The following is a 14,609-nucleotide window of genomic DNA, read 5'->3' as shown; positions in this document are numbered from 1 at the left end:
TAAACCCCTACTTAGTCGGTCTCCGCCCGGCCATTCGGAATCCGCCATCACACCATCCGCGACGCTGCTGATGTCTTGCAGATCCATTCCCCGCTGCCGTTCCGGACATGCTCAGTTGTCTTCCATGTCAATATTTGACTATCAATATTATTACAGTGGCGAAAAGATAATTGCTAGTGTACACTGTCTGAAACAAATCATCCATCCATCCTTTCAGTTGCCCCTCTTAAGCCTGGTTGAGCGGCTTGATACCCTTGTGGATAGCGGCAATTCCCCCAGTCAGATTCTCGAAGCCACGTCCCGGGATCATAAATCCAGCCTTCTGGATCATGCCGCGGAACTCCTCCTGGCTAGGGAACTGCTCAATACTCTCCACCAAGTACTGGTAGCTGTCGCGATCACCGGCCACCAACTGACCAATCATGGGAATGGCGCTGAAACTCCACTGCTTGTAGACCGCATTGAACAAGGCATTGTCGACCTTGCTGAATTCCATGCAGGCAAACACACCACCGGGCTTCAGCACACGGAACGCTTCGTTCAATGCCGCCTGCTTATCCGTGAAGTTGCGGATACCGAAAACAACAGTGTAGAGGTCAACTGAGTTATCCGGAATGGAAGGCATAGACTGCGCATTGCCCTGCATGAACGACAGTCGGTTTGTGTTGTAGTAAGGCGTCTGCACGCTGCGCTTCTGACCCTCCGCCAGCATGTCCGGGTTGATATCGGCGATCGTTACGCGGGTCTCATGGTCATTGTTGATGTTCGTCGCGTGGTCCAGCATGCGAAACGCGATATCGCCCGTCCCGCCGGCGATATCGAGAATGTTCCAACCACGGCCGGCCGTATCGTGTTCGCGAGAGGGAAGTGCGGATCCGGGGTTGAGAGAGCGGACAAAGTGATCTTTCCACAGGCGGTGGATGCCCAGCGACATCATGTCGTTCATCACATCGTAGGACGAGGCAACGGAGCTGAAGACGGCTCCCACTAGACATTGTCACAAAAATCAGTAAAACCTTTCTTTATCCAATCCTATAGATGCATAATATCCCAGATAAACCTACCCAACGACTCCTTCTGTGCTTCAGGGACATTTTGAAAGCCGAAATGGGTCATGCGATCATCCTGGTTGAACTTGGGCGGATCCTGGGCACGTCGTGTGCAGGAGAAACAGCGGTATGGTGTCTCCGAAACAATAAATCGTCTCCGGGCTTGCAATTGGAGGCTCCTCCAGACGGTGCGGGACGACATGATGGCTGGACTGAGGTGAGGTTGGATGAACGGTTGGTCGGCGGAAAGAAGAACGAGAATCCCAAATGCGGAATCCGTTCTGGATCTGGGATCCTCAGGCACCCGCCCGGTCTTTCTCCCCAACTCTTCCGCCGGCTCCACTTTCACTTATCAAGCACCTACTAGACTGTCTAAATGCCCAACTACGCCTTCAAGTTACACAAATAGGATGAGTTCTTCTTGTGCGCTATAAGAGGTATAACTCGCCAAATTCGTCACTTTACAAATAAACCAGCAAAATAAATCGCATCACAACTAGATATCCTTCGACAGATGAGCAGGAAGCTGCAATCCCTTCATAAGCCACTCATCAAATATCAGTTCTCCTGCGGCTGGTCTGTCCTTGGGTTCCCATGTTAATGCTCTGCGCATAAGATTCAAGAATGCTTCCTTGTCAGGTCCTTGGATATCAGCCGCCCGTTCCTCAAGTGTCATCTCCGGCACCGGTGCAAGGTCCTTCCATTTGCCTGAATGTAGATTTTAGCCGAGCTTCATGTCAAATAGCTGATTCAGTTGGCAACATACCATTCTTATCCCAAAATACCGAGCCTACTTTGCTTCGCTTAATGAAGTCAGTGGGAGGTGGTCCCACAATCGCAACCATTTCCGCAAGATGGACTCGATTATCGAAAATACCATCACTGTTTCTACCATCCAATAGTGTTCGGGTACAAACCATGTCCCAGGCCTGCATGAAAGTAAGTATAAGCTACATGAAGGGTGAACTTGATAAGTATAATCTCTCACCATCAGGGCAATGCTCCACACATCCACCTTGCTATCCCAATTCATCTTTAGCACCACCTCGGGAGCCCTGTAGAGATTTGGCATGATATCCTCGTCATGTTCTTCTTGGGTGAAGCGAGCTTCTCCAAAGTCACTGAGCAATGGTAATCCATTGCCGGGGACAACGATATGGCTGGTGTAAATTGTGCGCTCAGAACCAAGCACCTTTCTTGGCGAGGGTGCCTCAATCTCTGAATCTTCACGACCCGAGAAATTCTTTGGGTCACCCGGGAGTAGTAGATTCTTTAATTGTAGGTCTTCAAGACTGTCAGTCATGATGTACGATGGTTAGGATTGCTCGAAACTATAGCAGTATGTATGACCTGCGCTTCAGTATGTAGGAAATCGACTATACCTAATACCTGTCGCATGCAGGGCTTCACGGCGTCAAGTCTCATCACTCTTCCAGGAAAGAAATATAGGAACTGATCAACACTAAGGCCAAGTGGTTGATGCACGAGGCACATGTGACGGCCATGAGGACCTTCTAGGAAGAAGTGTCCCCATAGTTTACGAATAAGATTTTGACCCGCATGGTCTGTTTCAACCGCATCTATGCGATCATAAACATCAAGTTCGTGATTCTTTCCACGCCAGTGACATAAAAAATTTCAACGCGACATGCTTGGAATCACTGGGGGGGGTTGTTATCAGTAACAGGGTAGGAATTGCGAGAGGGTCGACCGAGGACATAAGAAGCCTACCTTAAGTCGCGACCGAGCCAGACTGTAGAAGTGACACCATATCCCAACTTGGCAACGACTTGATATCGACCGTGCAGAATCTCCCCGAGGCGAACGGGGTAGTATTTCTCAGCATTGTAGGTTGGTAAAGTCTCTTCCTCAATATATTCTGTTGGATCAAGGGCCCCAAATCCTGATGTAGAAAATACGCGTTGTATGGTTTGGTTTGTAGACGCGATCGTAAAATTTGGTCTGCATGCGACTGGATGAGACGAACTAGGTAGGGCTCTATAGCGCAATGGTAGATTACGTGAGGATATGAAAAGGCTTGCACGTATACTGGATACTAGACAAATACGTGACTGAAGCCGAAACATTTCTGGTTGTTGTTGATAATGGCAGAGATAAATGATGCCAAGGGCTCAGGGATCAGGCGGCCAGTCATGCAGCCAGACGTCCACATGCTTGGCGTCTGCCAATCACTTTCTCTATCGGCCACTGTTCCATCGCACTGCCACATATGTCGATGATAACTTATCGTCTGATACTATTAACTTAGGTGAAATTGCTTATTATTGAGATGGTACTGGGCACCGCTGCAGTTATTGGAGGCATCGCCTAGTTTATCAGGCTTCTAGGACGATTTGAAGTCACTCCCATATTATTGCCCTTGTTAAGCTTCATGGTAACCACGACTAAGCTCGATCAATAAATACTGCTATATCTCGAGCAGGCATAACGAAGGATTTAGAACGATACCCAAAATGTAACATGATAACAGCAACTACTTTGGCACATTCAACCAACCACCTACATTGACAATAGCTCCTACTATGATGGACATCAGGTGACGGAAATGATAAATAACTCCTGTCTCAAAATCCTGTAGCTGTAGCTGGCTAAGGTGACTTGACCCCAGACAGCTGGAGGAAATCAGATGGGTACATCATTCTCTGAATGAAAAACAGTTGTAAGTAGCCGACAAGCAGGCAGAAGGCAGAGATTTCCAATGAAAGACCATACTCACATCAAAGATAGGTCTTTGAAAATAACTGCCTTTGAGATGTTTCATTGTGACGCCACCTTCAGAGCATTAGATGGCATATTGTTTGGCATGCGGAAATGTGCTGTTGACCTACCTTCCCACTCCGCGAATACGGATATCATAGGAAAGAGATCGGGATTATCCTTAAGGCGTCGTACAAATTTCGAAGTCTTTTTGCTTGTTCCAATTTGGTAGATCATAAATACCACAGCTGCAGGTTTATCAATTAAAAAGATAAACAGAGAGGGTGTGCAGAACGTACTGCGACGGGGGTATCCAGCGAGCTCTAGCTTCCTGCCGCATTCGATGATAGCTTTCACAAATTCAGATTCAGTTCTAGACTCCGGGCAACCACCAATAGTAATAATTATAAGCAGCGGCCTATCAAGTCTCTGGAAACTGACTTTGCTGTAGACTAGCGGCTCGAGAATCCTCGATCTTAGGTTTGTGCCAATTGCAGTGTTGCCACCGGAGCCCAATGGCGCGGAATCCAAGATCTTCTTCACCTGGTCAACTGCGAGGTTAGGGGATATATCAACCTTACAGTTAACAAAACGTAGCCCAACACCTCTACCCGCAGGGAGCAGTTGGGTGGTGACATTGGCCAACTGCTTGACGAGTTCTTTCTGGACATCCCAACGATATTCGCGTCTCATCTCTGAGCTATCATCTAGAAATGGTCCCCATAGTTAAGCAAGCTAGATGAGCGATCGAAACTGGCAAAACTCACCGCAGTAAAACACTTGCTGGTACATGGACGTCTTGACTGTCAAGGCCATAGGCTTTTCGTAGTGGGCCTTCAGCCCGTGGCCGGAATACATATTCTCAGCCTTCTTCCATAAGTATACCAGGAAACCCCTTTTCGTTTTATCAGAGAAGAATCGTCGAAGGAATGCATCACACCTTAACATATTATCAATGTGTTTCACCAAATCAATATTATCTTCCACCAATTTCGCCAATTCGGCCTCAGCTTCTGCTGCCCTGCCTCCAGTCTGATACAGAAGTAGACCATATCCAGTCTCCAACACTGTTTGATGCCTACCGTCTAATTTCCTTTCAAGTGACCGTCTGCGTTCCGACAACATGGCTCTCCGTTGCCTGATTTTCTCCGCCCGGGTACTGGCATTCGCTGTATCATGTGTCGCTCTGCTGATCGTGTCGAGTAGCCGGGCTTTCAGCGCATTGCACTTTTCTATTTCCCCTTCTACGTCAATCAAGCCTGCCTTGGCAGTTTTCAAGGAGGAATTTATCTCCCATTCATGCTGGTCGAGATTGTCTGTTTCGTGGCGCAAATCATCTTCCTCCTTCATGACGTCCTCCATTTCAAGCTTAAACTTCAGTACTTCTAACTCAAATGTGGCATTAATGGTGACACTGGGCGGACTCGGCGTGGCGGCTAATATCACCACAAATATTTTCTGCATGTCGTCTCGTTCCACACTTGCCTGGATATTGAGCGTGCCGTCACTAGCACTTTGTTTACCGAATGCCTCCTCTCTCATAGAACCGGATCTCTGGGCCAGATCTTGGAGGGATGTGGCACTGGAAGATATCATCATGTGACATCGAGCCTGCGCTTGGGAGCCCTGCGTATCATACTCAAGCAACACCAAGAAGTCGCTGGAGTCTTCACCTCCAGAGCGGAACCGGGTCCAGAGCTTTTGGACAGCATGATCAGCAGGGTCACTCGATGTTGTAATAATAGACCGATCTTGCAACCAGCGATCTGGCGGCTCAACTTCAACAAGCATCAGCCCTGCTTCGATAGGGTCCTCGACGAAGAAATAATTGTTATAGCTAGCTGTCGGGGGTGTTTTCATATGTCGTTCGATTAGAATATGGACCGGCTGAGCTGGTGTCTTGGTCGCAATCGAGTCGTGGATCATTGCACGATGATCTTGTGGCCTAAGGTAGTACTCACCGGACGGGCTTTTCGAAAGCGGGATTGCTACAAGAGTGTTCGATTTTAACGGACCGCAGTTGAGCAAACCGAAAAGCCCATTTTTGTCTTGGTGTAGAGACAGATCGACTCGAACCAAGCCCCCTTCAATCTGGAACGTGCATGGAGACCTGGTCCCGTTCATACGCGGAACAATATTCTCACAACCTCGAAAGTCAGCGGGGGACGCGGCAAGTACACCGGCTGACAAGGTCTTATTATCCTTTGAATCATGCAGATAATGCTCCGGGCTGGATATCCCCCACGCCAGAATCGACTCATCCCTCGAATTTTTCATGATTTCTTGCTGAAGACGAGTGAACGCTCGATCGGCCCCTTCACCATAGATCATCGGCATAGTCACATCGAAGATTCCAAGAAGGCAATAGGCAATGTCTTCCGCCCGTTTTGTGACTCTGTTGGAGGCCCAGGACATACGTTGAGCGATGCTTGCCTCACTTAATGGGGTTCCTTGCAAGAACCGACGCGGTATTCCAAATTTGCGGTCAATGATACCTGATCTTTTCGCCTTCGTTCCGAGGTCGTGCCACCCTGAATCGAAGAAGCGAAGTTTATCAGGAGCCAGAAGCTCCTGTAGGGTCCAGCCTCGTTGGAACCAGCGGCATGAACTGAACTGAGTCAGTGGGAAAGGGTTATTATCCTCCATGGTGACATCGGCTAGGTAGGCATAGCAAACGGCAGCTTCATTATACCATCGGAACATGGAATTTATGGCTTCGCCGAGTTCGACTGAGTTGGTCTTGTCAATGCAGCATGTGTCAACCCATGCATATTGAATGCTGTCCATTTTTGCCTGTTCGCAGCATTTCGCGACCTTGAATGGTAAACTCTCTCTTTTGGTACTGTTCTCGGTGATATCGCGGAATGACAATTCCTCGTGATCGGCTCCCCATGTATGTGAGAGTATAGCATAACAGGGTTTTGATCCATGAAATTCCTCCAGATGGAGTTTATCAACATTGATCAGGCGCATAATGGTATCTGAGCCGTTGACTAGCCGGCAGAAGGCGTTCCTACAGGTATAAGAAAGTCAACATGAATGAACTGGAATCGACGAATGACGAGAGGTCTTTCGAACCTAACTATACAGCTAAGCTCGTGAGGATATAATGTGCCGGCCGTAATCAGGAAATGGATTCGAGGGTACTGTGAAAAAAGTGGGTTTTAAGAATAAGCTGATATCTTCGGCTTCGTTGGGCTGGATTAGCGGCGGGGTCAAGTGAGGGTGAACAACTGGCGCACAGCTGTCATATGCAAGTGCCCAACACAGAAACAGAAGGAATCTTTTCCGATGTATCGAGTCAGTTACATGTTCCCCCGGTTACTAGTCAAGCCATACTGTCAGTCTCATTCATTGCAGCATTACTTCAGATCGTCGTGGATTCCAATTCCTTCATATCGTGCGCTGGGGTATAGACTACGAGATAAGCTGCCTTGTCTTCAGGCTCATCATTTTGCAATGTATAAGACCAATAAACTGAGTTTAACAGTATGTAGTACTTTCTCCAAATTCGTGCCAACAAGCCTATGAGAAGAGATTAGTTCTATGGAAAAGGTTGTGCAACAAGCAAGCAGTGTGTATGGCAGGAACACAGCGTAATATGTCGATAAAATCTCGAGGCCGAGCGCAGAGGTACCTGCCTGGTACATCAAGACGTGCCACCCCTTTTGAGTTGTTGGTTTGAGGGTTCGCCACACGGATGTTCGACCTCACGCAGAGCATTATTCTTAAATCCAGCATATTTTAACAGAAATTTTCCAGTGCTACTAAATTATGCTGCATACGTGCTGGTTCGGAGACTTCATCAGGTTGACTTTACCCCTAACCCCGACCTATAACAGGAACACATAGGCATACAGGCCGTAGAAAGAGACGCGGGAGACAATGCGCGCCATGATTATACCCCATTAGGCTCATTGGAAAGGCCACGCAGACTAAACCTGCAGGAACCTAGAGGTGGCAAGTAATAAGTGGCTGGGGGCATTGACATAAGATGCGATCTTGTAGGCGACTAGCTAATTAGTTGTGACACATGTTTGGCTAATCTCATGCTCAGGGCCTATCTACCTTGCTGCGTTATTGTTCTTTCTTACGGTGATGCCTTTTGTGATACTTGATGCATATCTGCTTGCTAATCATGTGTTACGCATTACATGATGCCCAGGACCGTACCCTTGCTTCAAACGGTGTCGCACTTCTATGGCTAGGATCTTCGATAGCCAAACGGATTGGATCAAGATGATGATAATTTTTGGAAAAATTGGGATAGCGCAGTTTTTCCTGTTCTATGGTGCATAATTAACTACTGGTACGGAATAAGCTCAAATTAGGTTGATCGTGATCAACGGGAGACAAAGCACAAGTATAAAATTGCTCTCGAAATCTCGAGGACATGCCCTAACATAATTCATTAGTATGATATTGATCTGCCACAAGTAGTACCAATCGTGCACAAGCCCCTCGCTGATTCCGACTTTTCCTACTAGTTGTTGCATGTTTCTTTCTCTCTCGAAAGACACCTGCTCCCCAATTTTAGGTAAGTTGATATAATCACTAAGCCTTACCAACCGGCCTCTGTTTCTATCACCAGCTATCCGAACGATGGCAATGATAGCTGAACTTTGGTTTAGCTTTCTTTCTCTGGAGTCACGTATTGGCGTTTCGCCGGGGTGCTTTTCTCTCAGATGTAAGAAGGGGATTTTTTTCTCCAACTCTCTTGAACACTAGCTGATGCCCTAAGCATATGATTTGCCCCGTCTCACATTAGAACAACTTTGCGTTCTTTGAGCTGTCGCAAAAGTCTCTCTCGATATAATTGTTGGAGATATTAGAACCCTGTTTACATCATCTTCGCAGGTAGTCATTAAAACCGAAAAACCGACTCTGTTTTCTCTGGGTTCGTTTTCACATACTTTCCTGAAACAGGCTCGTTATCCCCATACAAGCTCCCAACACAGCCGCCTTGGCTGCTGCGGGTTTGCTCAAATCCTCGATTGCGATGGTCAACCACAATTATCATCATTTTGAGTCTCGGTTCCTCCATTTCAGCGGTTTCAGTGAGTAAGGAAGATCATAGTGGTGTTGATGACAGCATAGATTGTCATAGGGATTGATTCGAATGTTGATAAAATAACAAACGTAGCGGAACCAGCTCTACCATAGGGAAACAGGTAACCCAGAGCCGCTCTAGAATATTTGCGAGGCCAGGCACTCATTTTCATCGAGAGTCATTGGACAATAGTGGAGAATTACTGCCGTACCAATCCGAAGCTCAATCGTCTGTCTTGAGATGTACATTATTCGGGTTGTCTGGCGTTCAGTATGGATTGTTGCACCATGCTTTTCAGACTCTTAGCACTTGGTATCAAATTTCGCTTTGCATCTATTATTCATGTGCCTTCTGATGATTACCAGCGCTCTGGCTTGGATCATAGAGTTGACCACTGTATGGATATTGTAACTGTCATGCGTCATCAATCATGCGGGTTAGCAAGGAACTGAACACAGCAGAACATCGATCGTAACTCTACCGTCGCTATCCGAATAACCGCCTCAGCTCCACTTTTGGCGCAGGAACTGCTCGGTACCCACGTCAAAATCACTCCAAGTGCAAGTCTCTAAATCCGAACGGTCGACAGTATTGAGGGTCATGACTGCCTGCATCAAGTATGATAGCGTTTTGCAACATCAAGGTAGTACCGTTATAAGCTGGCTTTCCACAAGGCTTAAGGGACTTCATTTGGAGGTTGGCGAGGAGAAAGAAGAAGCAAGTTGCGAAGGTGGGATCGAAGGGATTAAATACCGGATTGGGAGAGGTCAATACTAAAGACTGCGAATGAATAGTGCAGTGTAAAAGGTTGGAGATTTATCTTCAATATTTACTTCCACAAGTAAGGCTCGCCCTTCTCTCGTACCTGGCCGAATTCTTCATGGTATGGCCTCATTCCTGTAAGTGTATTCTCAGCATTACGGGAAGCCAAAGCACGCCGAAACTAAATGATTAGTCGCCAAAAAGAAATACGCTATATTGCCCCTGGGGAACCAGAGATAGGATTCATTGGTTTATATTGCGGCAGCAAGAGGCTTACTGCTTACTCTGCGTCCTTGCGCTTCCAATCAAGAAGTGCATTGGTCCGACCTTGACCATTGCGCTAAACACGCCAGCCCGCTGTTGGGACTTGGGAGGCATTCAGGGTTGCCCGGGCGGAGACCCGAGCGAAGGCCGATGCGGAGATAGTCCGACCCGGCCATACCCTGCGGGTTGTGCCATCGGCCCCTTGAGGCGACAATGTAGGATCTGGTAAATAGAAAATGTGAATGATTCATCACACTGAGGTTATGAAAAGAATGATGATAGATATACAGAATGTAAAAAAGTGTCACTGATGCAGCACTCGCTAGGAAACTGCTTTTCTCGTCGTTCCTTTCCACGCCTGTCCGCGGCATCGCATTTGTTCCTGAGCCAGAACCCTAGCTTGAGCCAAGATGTAACCAATCTATGCCACTCCAGTCTAGCTAGTAATTGTCTACCCCTCCTTTGCTGCAGATCAGTACTCCCGTCGACCACTCGCCATCCTCGAGCATTTAGCTTAATCTTGCCTTGATATTAGCCGATTAATTCCCTCTTTCCCCGCATAGCGTGAGACATAATTTGCTCTGCTCCTGTTGCCTGATACCGTTGCCGTAGTGCCATAAGATCGTCTTCTTTCCTCTTTCGTCACGGACTTATCCCCGTCTATGCGTCCCACACTCCTGCTCCACTGACTAAGTATTTGCTTCGGTGTGTCACTGCAAAGATTGCGCAAGTAGGACTGAACTCGCGTTCGGCTCCTGCTGTCGCATTTATATGCTTCAATGATCCCTTGCTGAGTACTTATTCAGGCCTTGCTGTTCCAGAGCAAATCGTATTTCTTCCAGCTGCACGCCATGCGCCAAGGCATCGGATTAGCAGCGGCCCTACTAGCGTCAACCCTACCTGTAGCGCTGGGTCAACATGTTCAAGATCTAAGCAGTGTGCAATGGACTCTCAGCAGTCGAGCCTTGAATCGAACAGTTCCTGCTGAATTCCCATCGCAGGTTCACCTGGATCTACTAAGGGCCGGAGTGATTGGTAAGTACTGTCGGAGGTCAAGTCTCTCTATTATACAACTGCTGACTACCCAATAGATGAACCGTAAGTGATTTGATCTGCTACGAATCTGAATGAGACACTAAGTACTGTTGCAGATACCATGGATTAAACGATTTCAATCTTCGCTGGGTCGCCGCCGCCAACTGGACTTATACCAGTCAACCCATCAAGGGCCTGTGAGTAGCAATTAGTTCTATGCATTAAATGCGTCAACACTAAAGCTCAATAGCCTGGATGATTACGACTCAACTTGGCTGGTATTCGACGGACTCGACACTTTTGCAACCATCTCGTTTTGTGGACAGCAGATTGCGTCCACAGACAATCAATTTCGTCAGTATGCATTCGATGTTTCCACAGCTCTAGGGTCCTGCAAAGGAGATCCTGTTCTGAGCATCAACTTTGGGAGCGCGCCGAACATCGTCGATGCTATCGCCCAAGATCCTAATTCGCAAAGTAAGTCCAAAGTGGGAGACTAGCAAGGCCAGGCCATGCTAATTGTTTGTAGAATGGCCTGATAATGTCCAGCTCACTTATGAATATCCAAACCGGTGGTTTATGCGCAAAGAGCAGTCCGACTTTGGATGGGATTGGGGTCCAGCATTTGCGCCCGCAGGCCCGTGGAAACCTGCATATATCGTTCAGCTAGACAAGGAGCAAAGCGCCTATGTCTTGAACACAGACTTGGATATATACAGAAAGGGCCAAATTAACTACCTCCCGCCCGATCAAAGCCAACCTTGGGTTGTCAACGCTAGCATCGACATTCTGGGTCTACTTCCTGCAAAACCGACCATGTCGATTGAAGTGCGCGATGCTTGCTCTGGCACGATCCTTACTTCACGTACTTTGAACAATGTCACTGTGGCTGGCAACTCCATAACCGGTGTCACCGTTCTCGATGGGATCACTCCGAAGTTGTGGTGGCCGCAAGGTCTCGGCGATCAGAACCTCTACAATGTGTCCATTACCATCAATAGTGGCGCAAACCAGACTCTAGCCAATGCGACCAAACGGACGGGATTCCGCACCATTTTTCTCAACCAGCGCAATATTACTGAGGCACAGCGCGCACAAGGAATTGCTCCTGGAGCAAACTGGCACTTCGAAGTTAACGGCCATGAGTTCTATGCAAAGGGATCGAACCTCATCCCACCAGACAGTTTCTGGACTCGCGTCACAGAGGAGAAGATGTCACGGCTGTTTGATGCTGTCGTAATAGGAAACCAGAATATGCTCCGTGTGTGGTCCTCCGGCGCATATCTTCATGACTACATCTATGACCTAGCCGATGAAAAGGGCATTCTCTTGTGGAGTGAGTTCGAGTTTAGTGACGCCTTATATCCCTCCGACGACGCCTTTCTCGAGAACGTTGCTGCTGAGATAGTGTACAATGTTCGACGAGTGAACCACCATCCCTCCCTAGCTCTATGGGCGGGCGGGAATGAAATTGAATCTTTGATGCTCCCACGTGTCAAGGATGCTGCCCCGTCTTCATATTCCTACTATGTGGGAGAGTACGAAAAGATGTATATCAGTCTCTTCTTACCTCTGGTCTATGAGAATACCCGCTCCATCTCGTACTCCCCTAGCAGCACAACTGAAGGGTACCTCTACATTGATCTTTCTGCTCCTGTCCCTATGGCTGAACGTTACGACAACACTACCTCCGGCTCATACTACGGCGACACCGACCACTATGATTACGACACTAGTATGGCTTTTGACTATGGTTCCTATCCGGTAGGCCGCTTTGCGAACGAATTTGGCTTCCACAGCATGCCCAGCCTCCAGACCTGGCAGCAAGCTATTGACACTGAGGATCTCTACTTCAACAGCAGTGTGGTAATGCTCCGCAACCATCACGATCCCGCGGGCGGCCTCATGACAGACAACTACGCGAACTCGGCCACTGGCATGGGCGAAATGACCATGGGCGTGGTAAGCTACTACCCGATCCCGAGTAAATCTGACCACATCTCCAACTTTAGCGCCTGGTGCCACGCCACCCAGCTCTTCCAGGCAGATATGTACAAGAGTCAGATCCAGTTCTACCGTCGAGGAAGTGGCTTGCCTGAGCGTCAGCTTGGCTCCCTGTATTGGCAGCTCGAAGACATCTGGCAAGCGCCATCGTGGGCAGGCATTGAATATGGGGGAAGATGGAAGGTTCTTCACCACGTTATGAGAGATATCTACCAGCCCGTTATTGTCTCGCCTTTCTGGAACTATACTACAGGATCACTGGATGTCTATGTGACTTCCGACCTGTGGAGCCCTGCAGCAGGTACTGTGGACTTGACCTGGTTGGACCTGTCAGGCCGCCCTATTGAGGGTAATGCGGGCACGCCGAAATCAGTGCCCTTTACTGTTGAAGGGCTCAACACCACTCGTGTCTATGGCACAAACGTTTCTTCTTTGGGCTTGCCGGATACCAAGGATGCCGTTCTTCTGCTCTCGCTCTCGGCTCACGGACGTCTTCCGAACTCAGACCAGGCCACCAACTTCACTCATGAGAATCACGCTACGCTTTCCTGGCCAAAGGATTTGAAGATTGTTGACCCTGGACTTAAGCTGGGATACAACTCGAATACGACAACTGTCACGGTGGAAGCTACATCCGGTGTCTCACTATACACGTGGCTCGACTACCCGGAGGGTGTGGTGGGATACTTCGAGGAGAACGCGTTCGTCTTACCACCAGGGGAGAAGAAAGAGATTGAGTTCAAGGTTCTCGAAGACACGACTAACGGGGCATGGGCTCGTAACATCACTGTGCAGAGTCTTTGGGATCAAAAGGTTCACAGTTGATTATCAACAACATCCACATAGTCTCAATACCAAGCTTGTACATGTCATCTCACTACTTGTTCTTTTTTCTCAGATATCTTCCGATCCGCATGATTGACTGCTTTACTCCCAGGAGGAAAATACTCCCTCGGCTCACCAAGCCTGATCACCTTCGTCAACATGGAGTAAGCCAAGTCAGCAACAAGTCTAAGGCATTCATCTGCATATTTGTAAATTGATCAAGCTATGCATTCACCTAGGGCACAAAGGCCCCCTCCCTCCCCCCACGGAGATCCTTCCGCTTGCGGGTCTGAATTTCCTATGGATCCCCGTGGTATACATGTTCTACTGCAAGAGTTGTAGTCGATTTCTTGAGTCCATCGGGGCTTTGCTTTCGACTGAAAGCCCGTTTCTTTGAGAGAAGAAAGAGGCGCACCATCTGCATGGGATGTGTTTAAGCATAATATTGGCAAGATGTCTGATTGAGTACATGCAATGGGGATCCTGGAGCCCCACAGTGGGTTGATACTGGCAGATAGTCCGTAAATTCATTCTGCTCGTAGGTAATATCTTATTAAAGAGAGTAGCTTCTGTGTTGTATTAGACGACGCCTTATGCTGCTTATCAGTTCCTCCAGCCTGGCCAGTCTGTATTTACCATTCGTTCTTCACACACATGCAGAAAGTTAATCATTGCTGAGTTGTCCGAAAGAGGGTAAGTATATTAAAAGACTTTTCTCTTTCTTTTTTTGGGGGAGGGGGGATTCTGCCAGGTTAGATGCAAACCGACGAAAGTAGTAAGACACGGCGCCAATCATATACAGCTACATGGCCACCTGACTCGAACCTTGCATAAGCCGTTCAAGGCAGCAACACATGGCGTATACATAGCGGTACTGCGTTTTCCAGCAATTTTGAGAGATC

At 48.0% G+C, this 14,609-nt stretch overlaps 3 protein-coding genes across 3 annotated transcripts; 1 reads left to right on the top strand and 2 right to left on the bottom strand.

The window, feature by feature from the left end:
• Nucleotides 1-223: 223 nt before the first annotated feature.
• On the bottom strand, nt 224-1,287 carry BO83DRAFT_353543 (class I SAM-dependent methyltransferase; the record flags this gene model as incomplete). Its single annotated transcript, XM_025529052.1, has 2 exons — nt 1,065-1,287; nt 224-987 (listed from the first exon to the last, which is right to left on the bottom strand). The coding sequence occupies exons 1-2, from the start codon at nt 1,249-1,251 to the stop codon at nt 227-229; spliced, it is 948 nt and encodes a 315-aa protein (XP_025392259.1). The 5' UTR covers nt 1,252-1,287.
• A 150-nt stretch (nt 1,288-1,437) lies between these two features.
• BO83DRAFT_405478 (CMGC protein kinase) lies at nt 1,438-6,740 on the bottom strand (the record flags this gene model as incomplete). Its single annotated transcript, XM_025533805.1, has 9 exons — nt 1,438-1,757; nt 1,816-1,978; nt 2,038-2,319; nt 2,382-2,660; nt 2,698-2,710; nt 2,781-2,928; nt 3,899-4,015; nt 4,067-4,474; nt 4,535-6,740. The coding sequence occupies 9 exons, from the start codon at nt 6,738-6,740 to the stop codon at nt 1,546-1,548; spliced, it is 3,828 nt and encodes a 1,275-aa protein (XP_025392258.1). The 3' UTR covers nt 1,438-1,545.
• A 3,864-nt stretch (nt 6,741-10,604) lies between these two features.
• On the top strand, nt 10,605-13,848 carry BO83DRAFT_414134 (beta-mannosidase mndA). Its single transcript, XM_025534543.1, has 5 exons — nt 10,605-10,878; nt 10,935-10,941; nt 10,995-11,075; nt 11,129-11,355; nt 11,408-13,848. The coding sequence occupies exons 1-5, from the start codon at nt 10,695-10,697 to the stop codon at nt 13,705-13,707; spliced, it is 2,799 nt and encodes a 932-aa protein (XP_025392257.1). The 5' UTR covers nt 10,605-10,694; the 3' UTR covers nt 13,708-13,848.
• The last annotated feature ends 761 nt before the right edge of the window (nt 13,849-14,609 follow it).

This window comes from Aspergillus eucalypticola (genome assembly GCF_003184535.1).
Source record: "Aspergillus eucalypticola CBS 122712 chromosome Unknown BO83scaffold_3, whole genome shotgun sequence".
NCBI classification, from domain to species: domain Eukaryota; kingdom Fungi; phylum Ascomycota; class Eurotiomycetes; order Eurotiales; family Aspergillaceae; genus Aspergillus; species Aspergillus eucalypticola.
The sequence above is the reverse complement of the archived record's forward strand: the minus strand, read 5'-3'. Positions and strand labels throughout refer to the sequence as shown.

Excerpts from the sequence above, each read along its gene's own strand:
- BO83DRAFT_414134 (XM_025534543.1), top strand. The coding sequence starts at position 10,695 with ATGCGCCAAGGCATCGGATTAGCAGCGGCCCTACTAGCGTCAACCCTA. Across the intron at positions 11,076-11,128 it reads AGTCAACCCATCAAGGGCCT|CCTGGATGATTACGACTCAA; the intron begins GTGAGTAGCAAT and ends AAAGCTCAATAG. Across the intron at positions 11,356-11,407 it reads CCAAGATCCTAATTCGCAAA|AATGGCCTGATAATGTCCAG; the intron begins GTAAGTCCAAAG and ends AATTGTTTGTAG.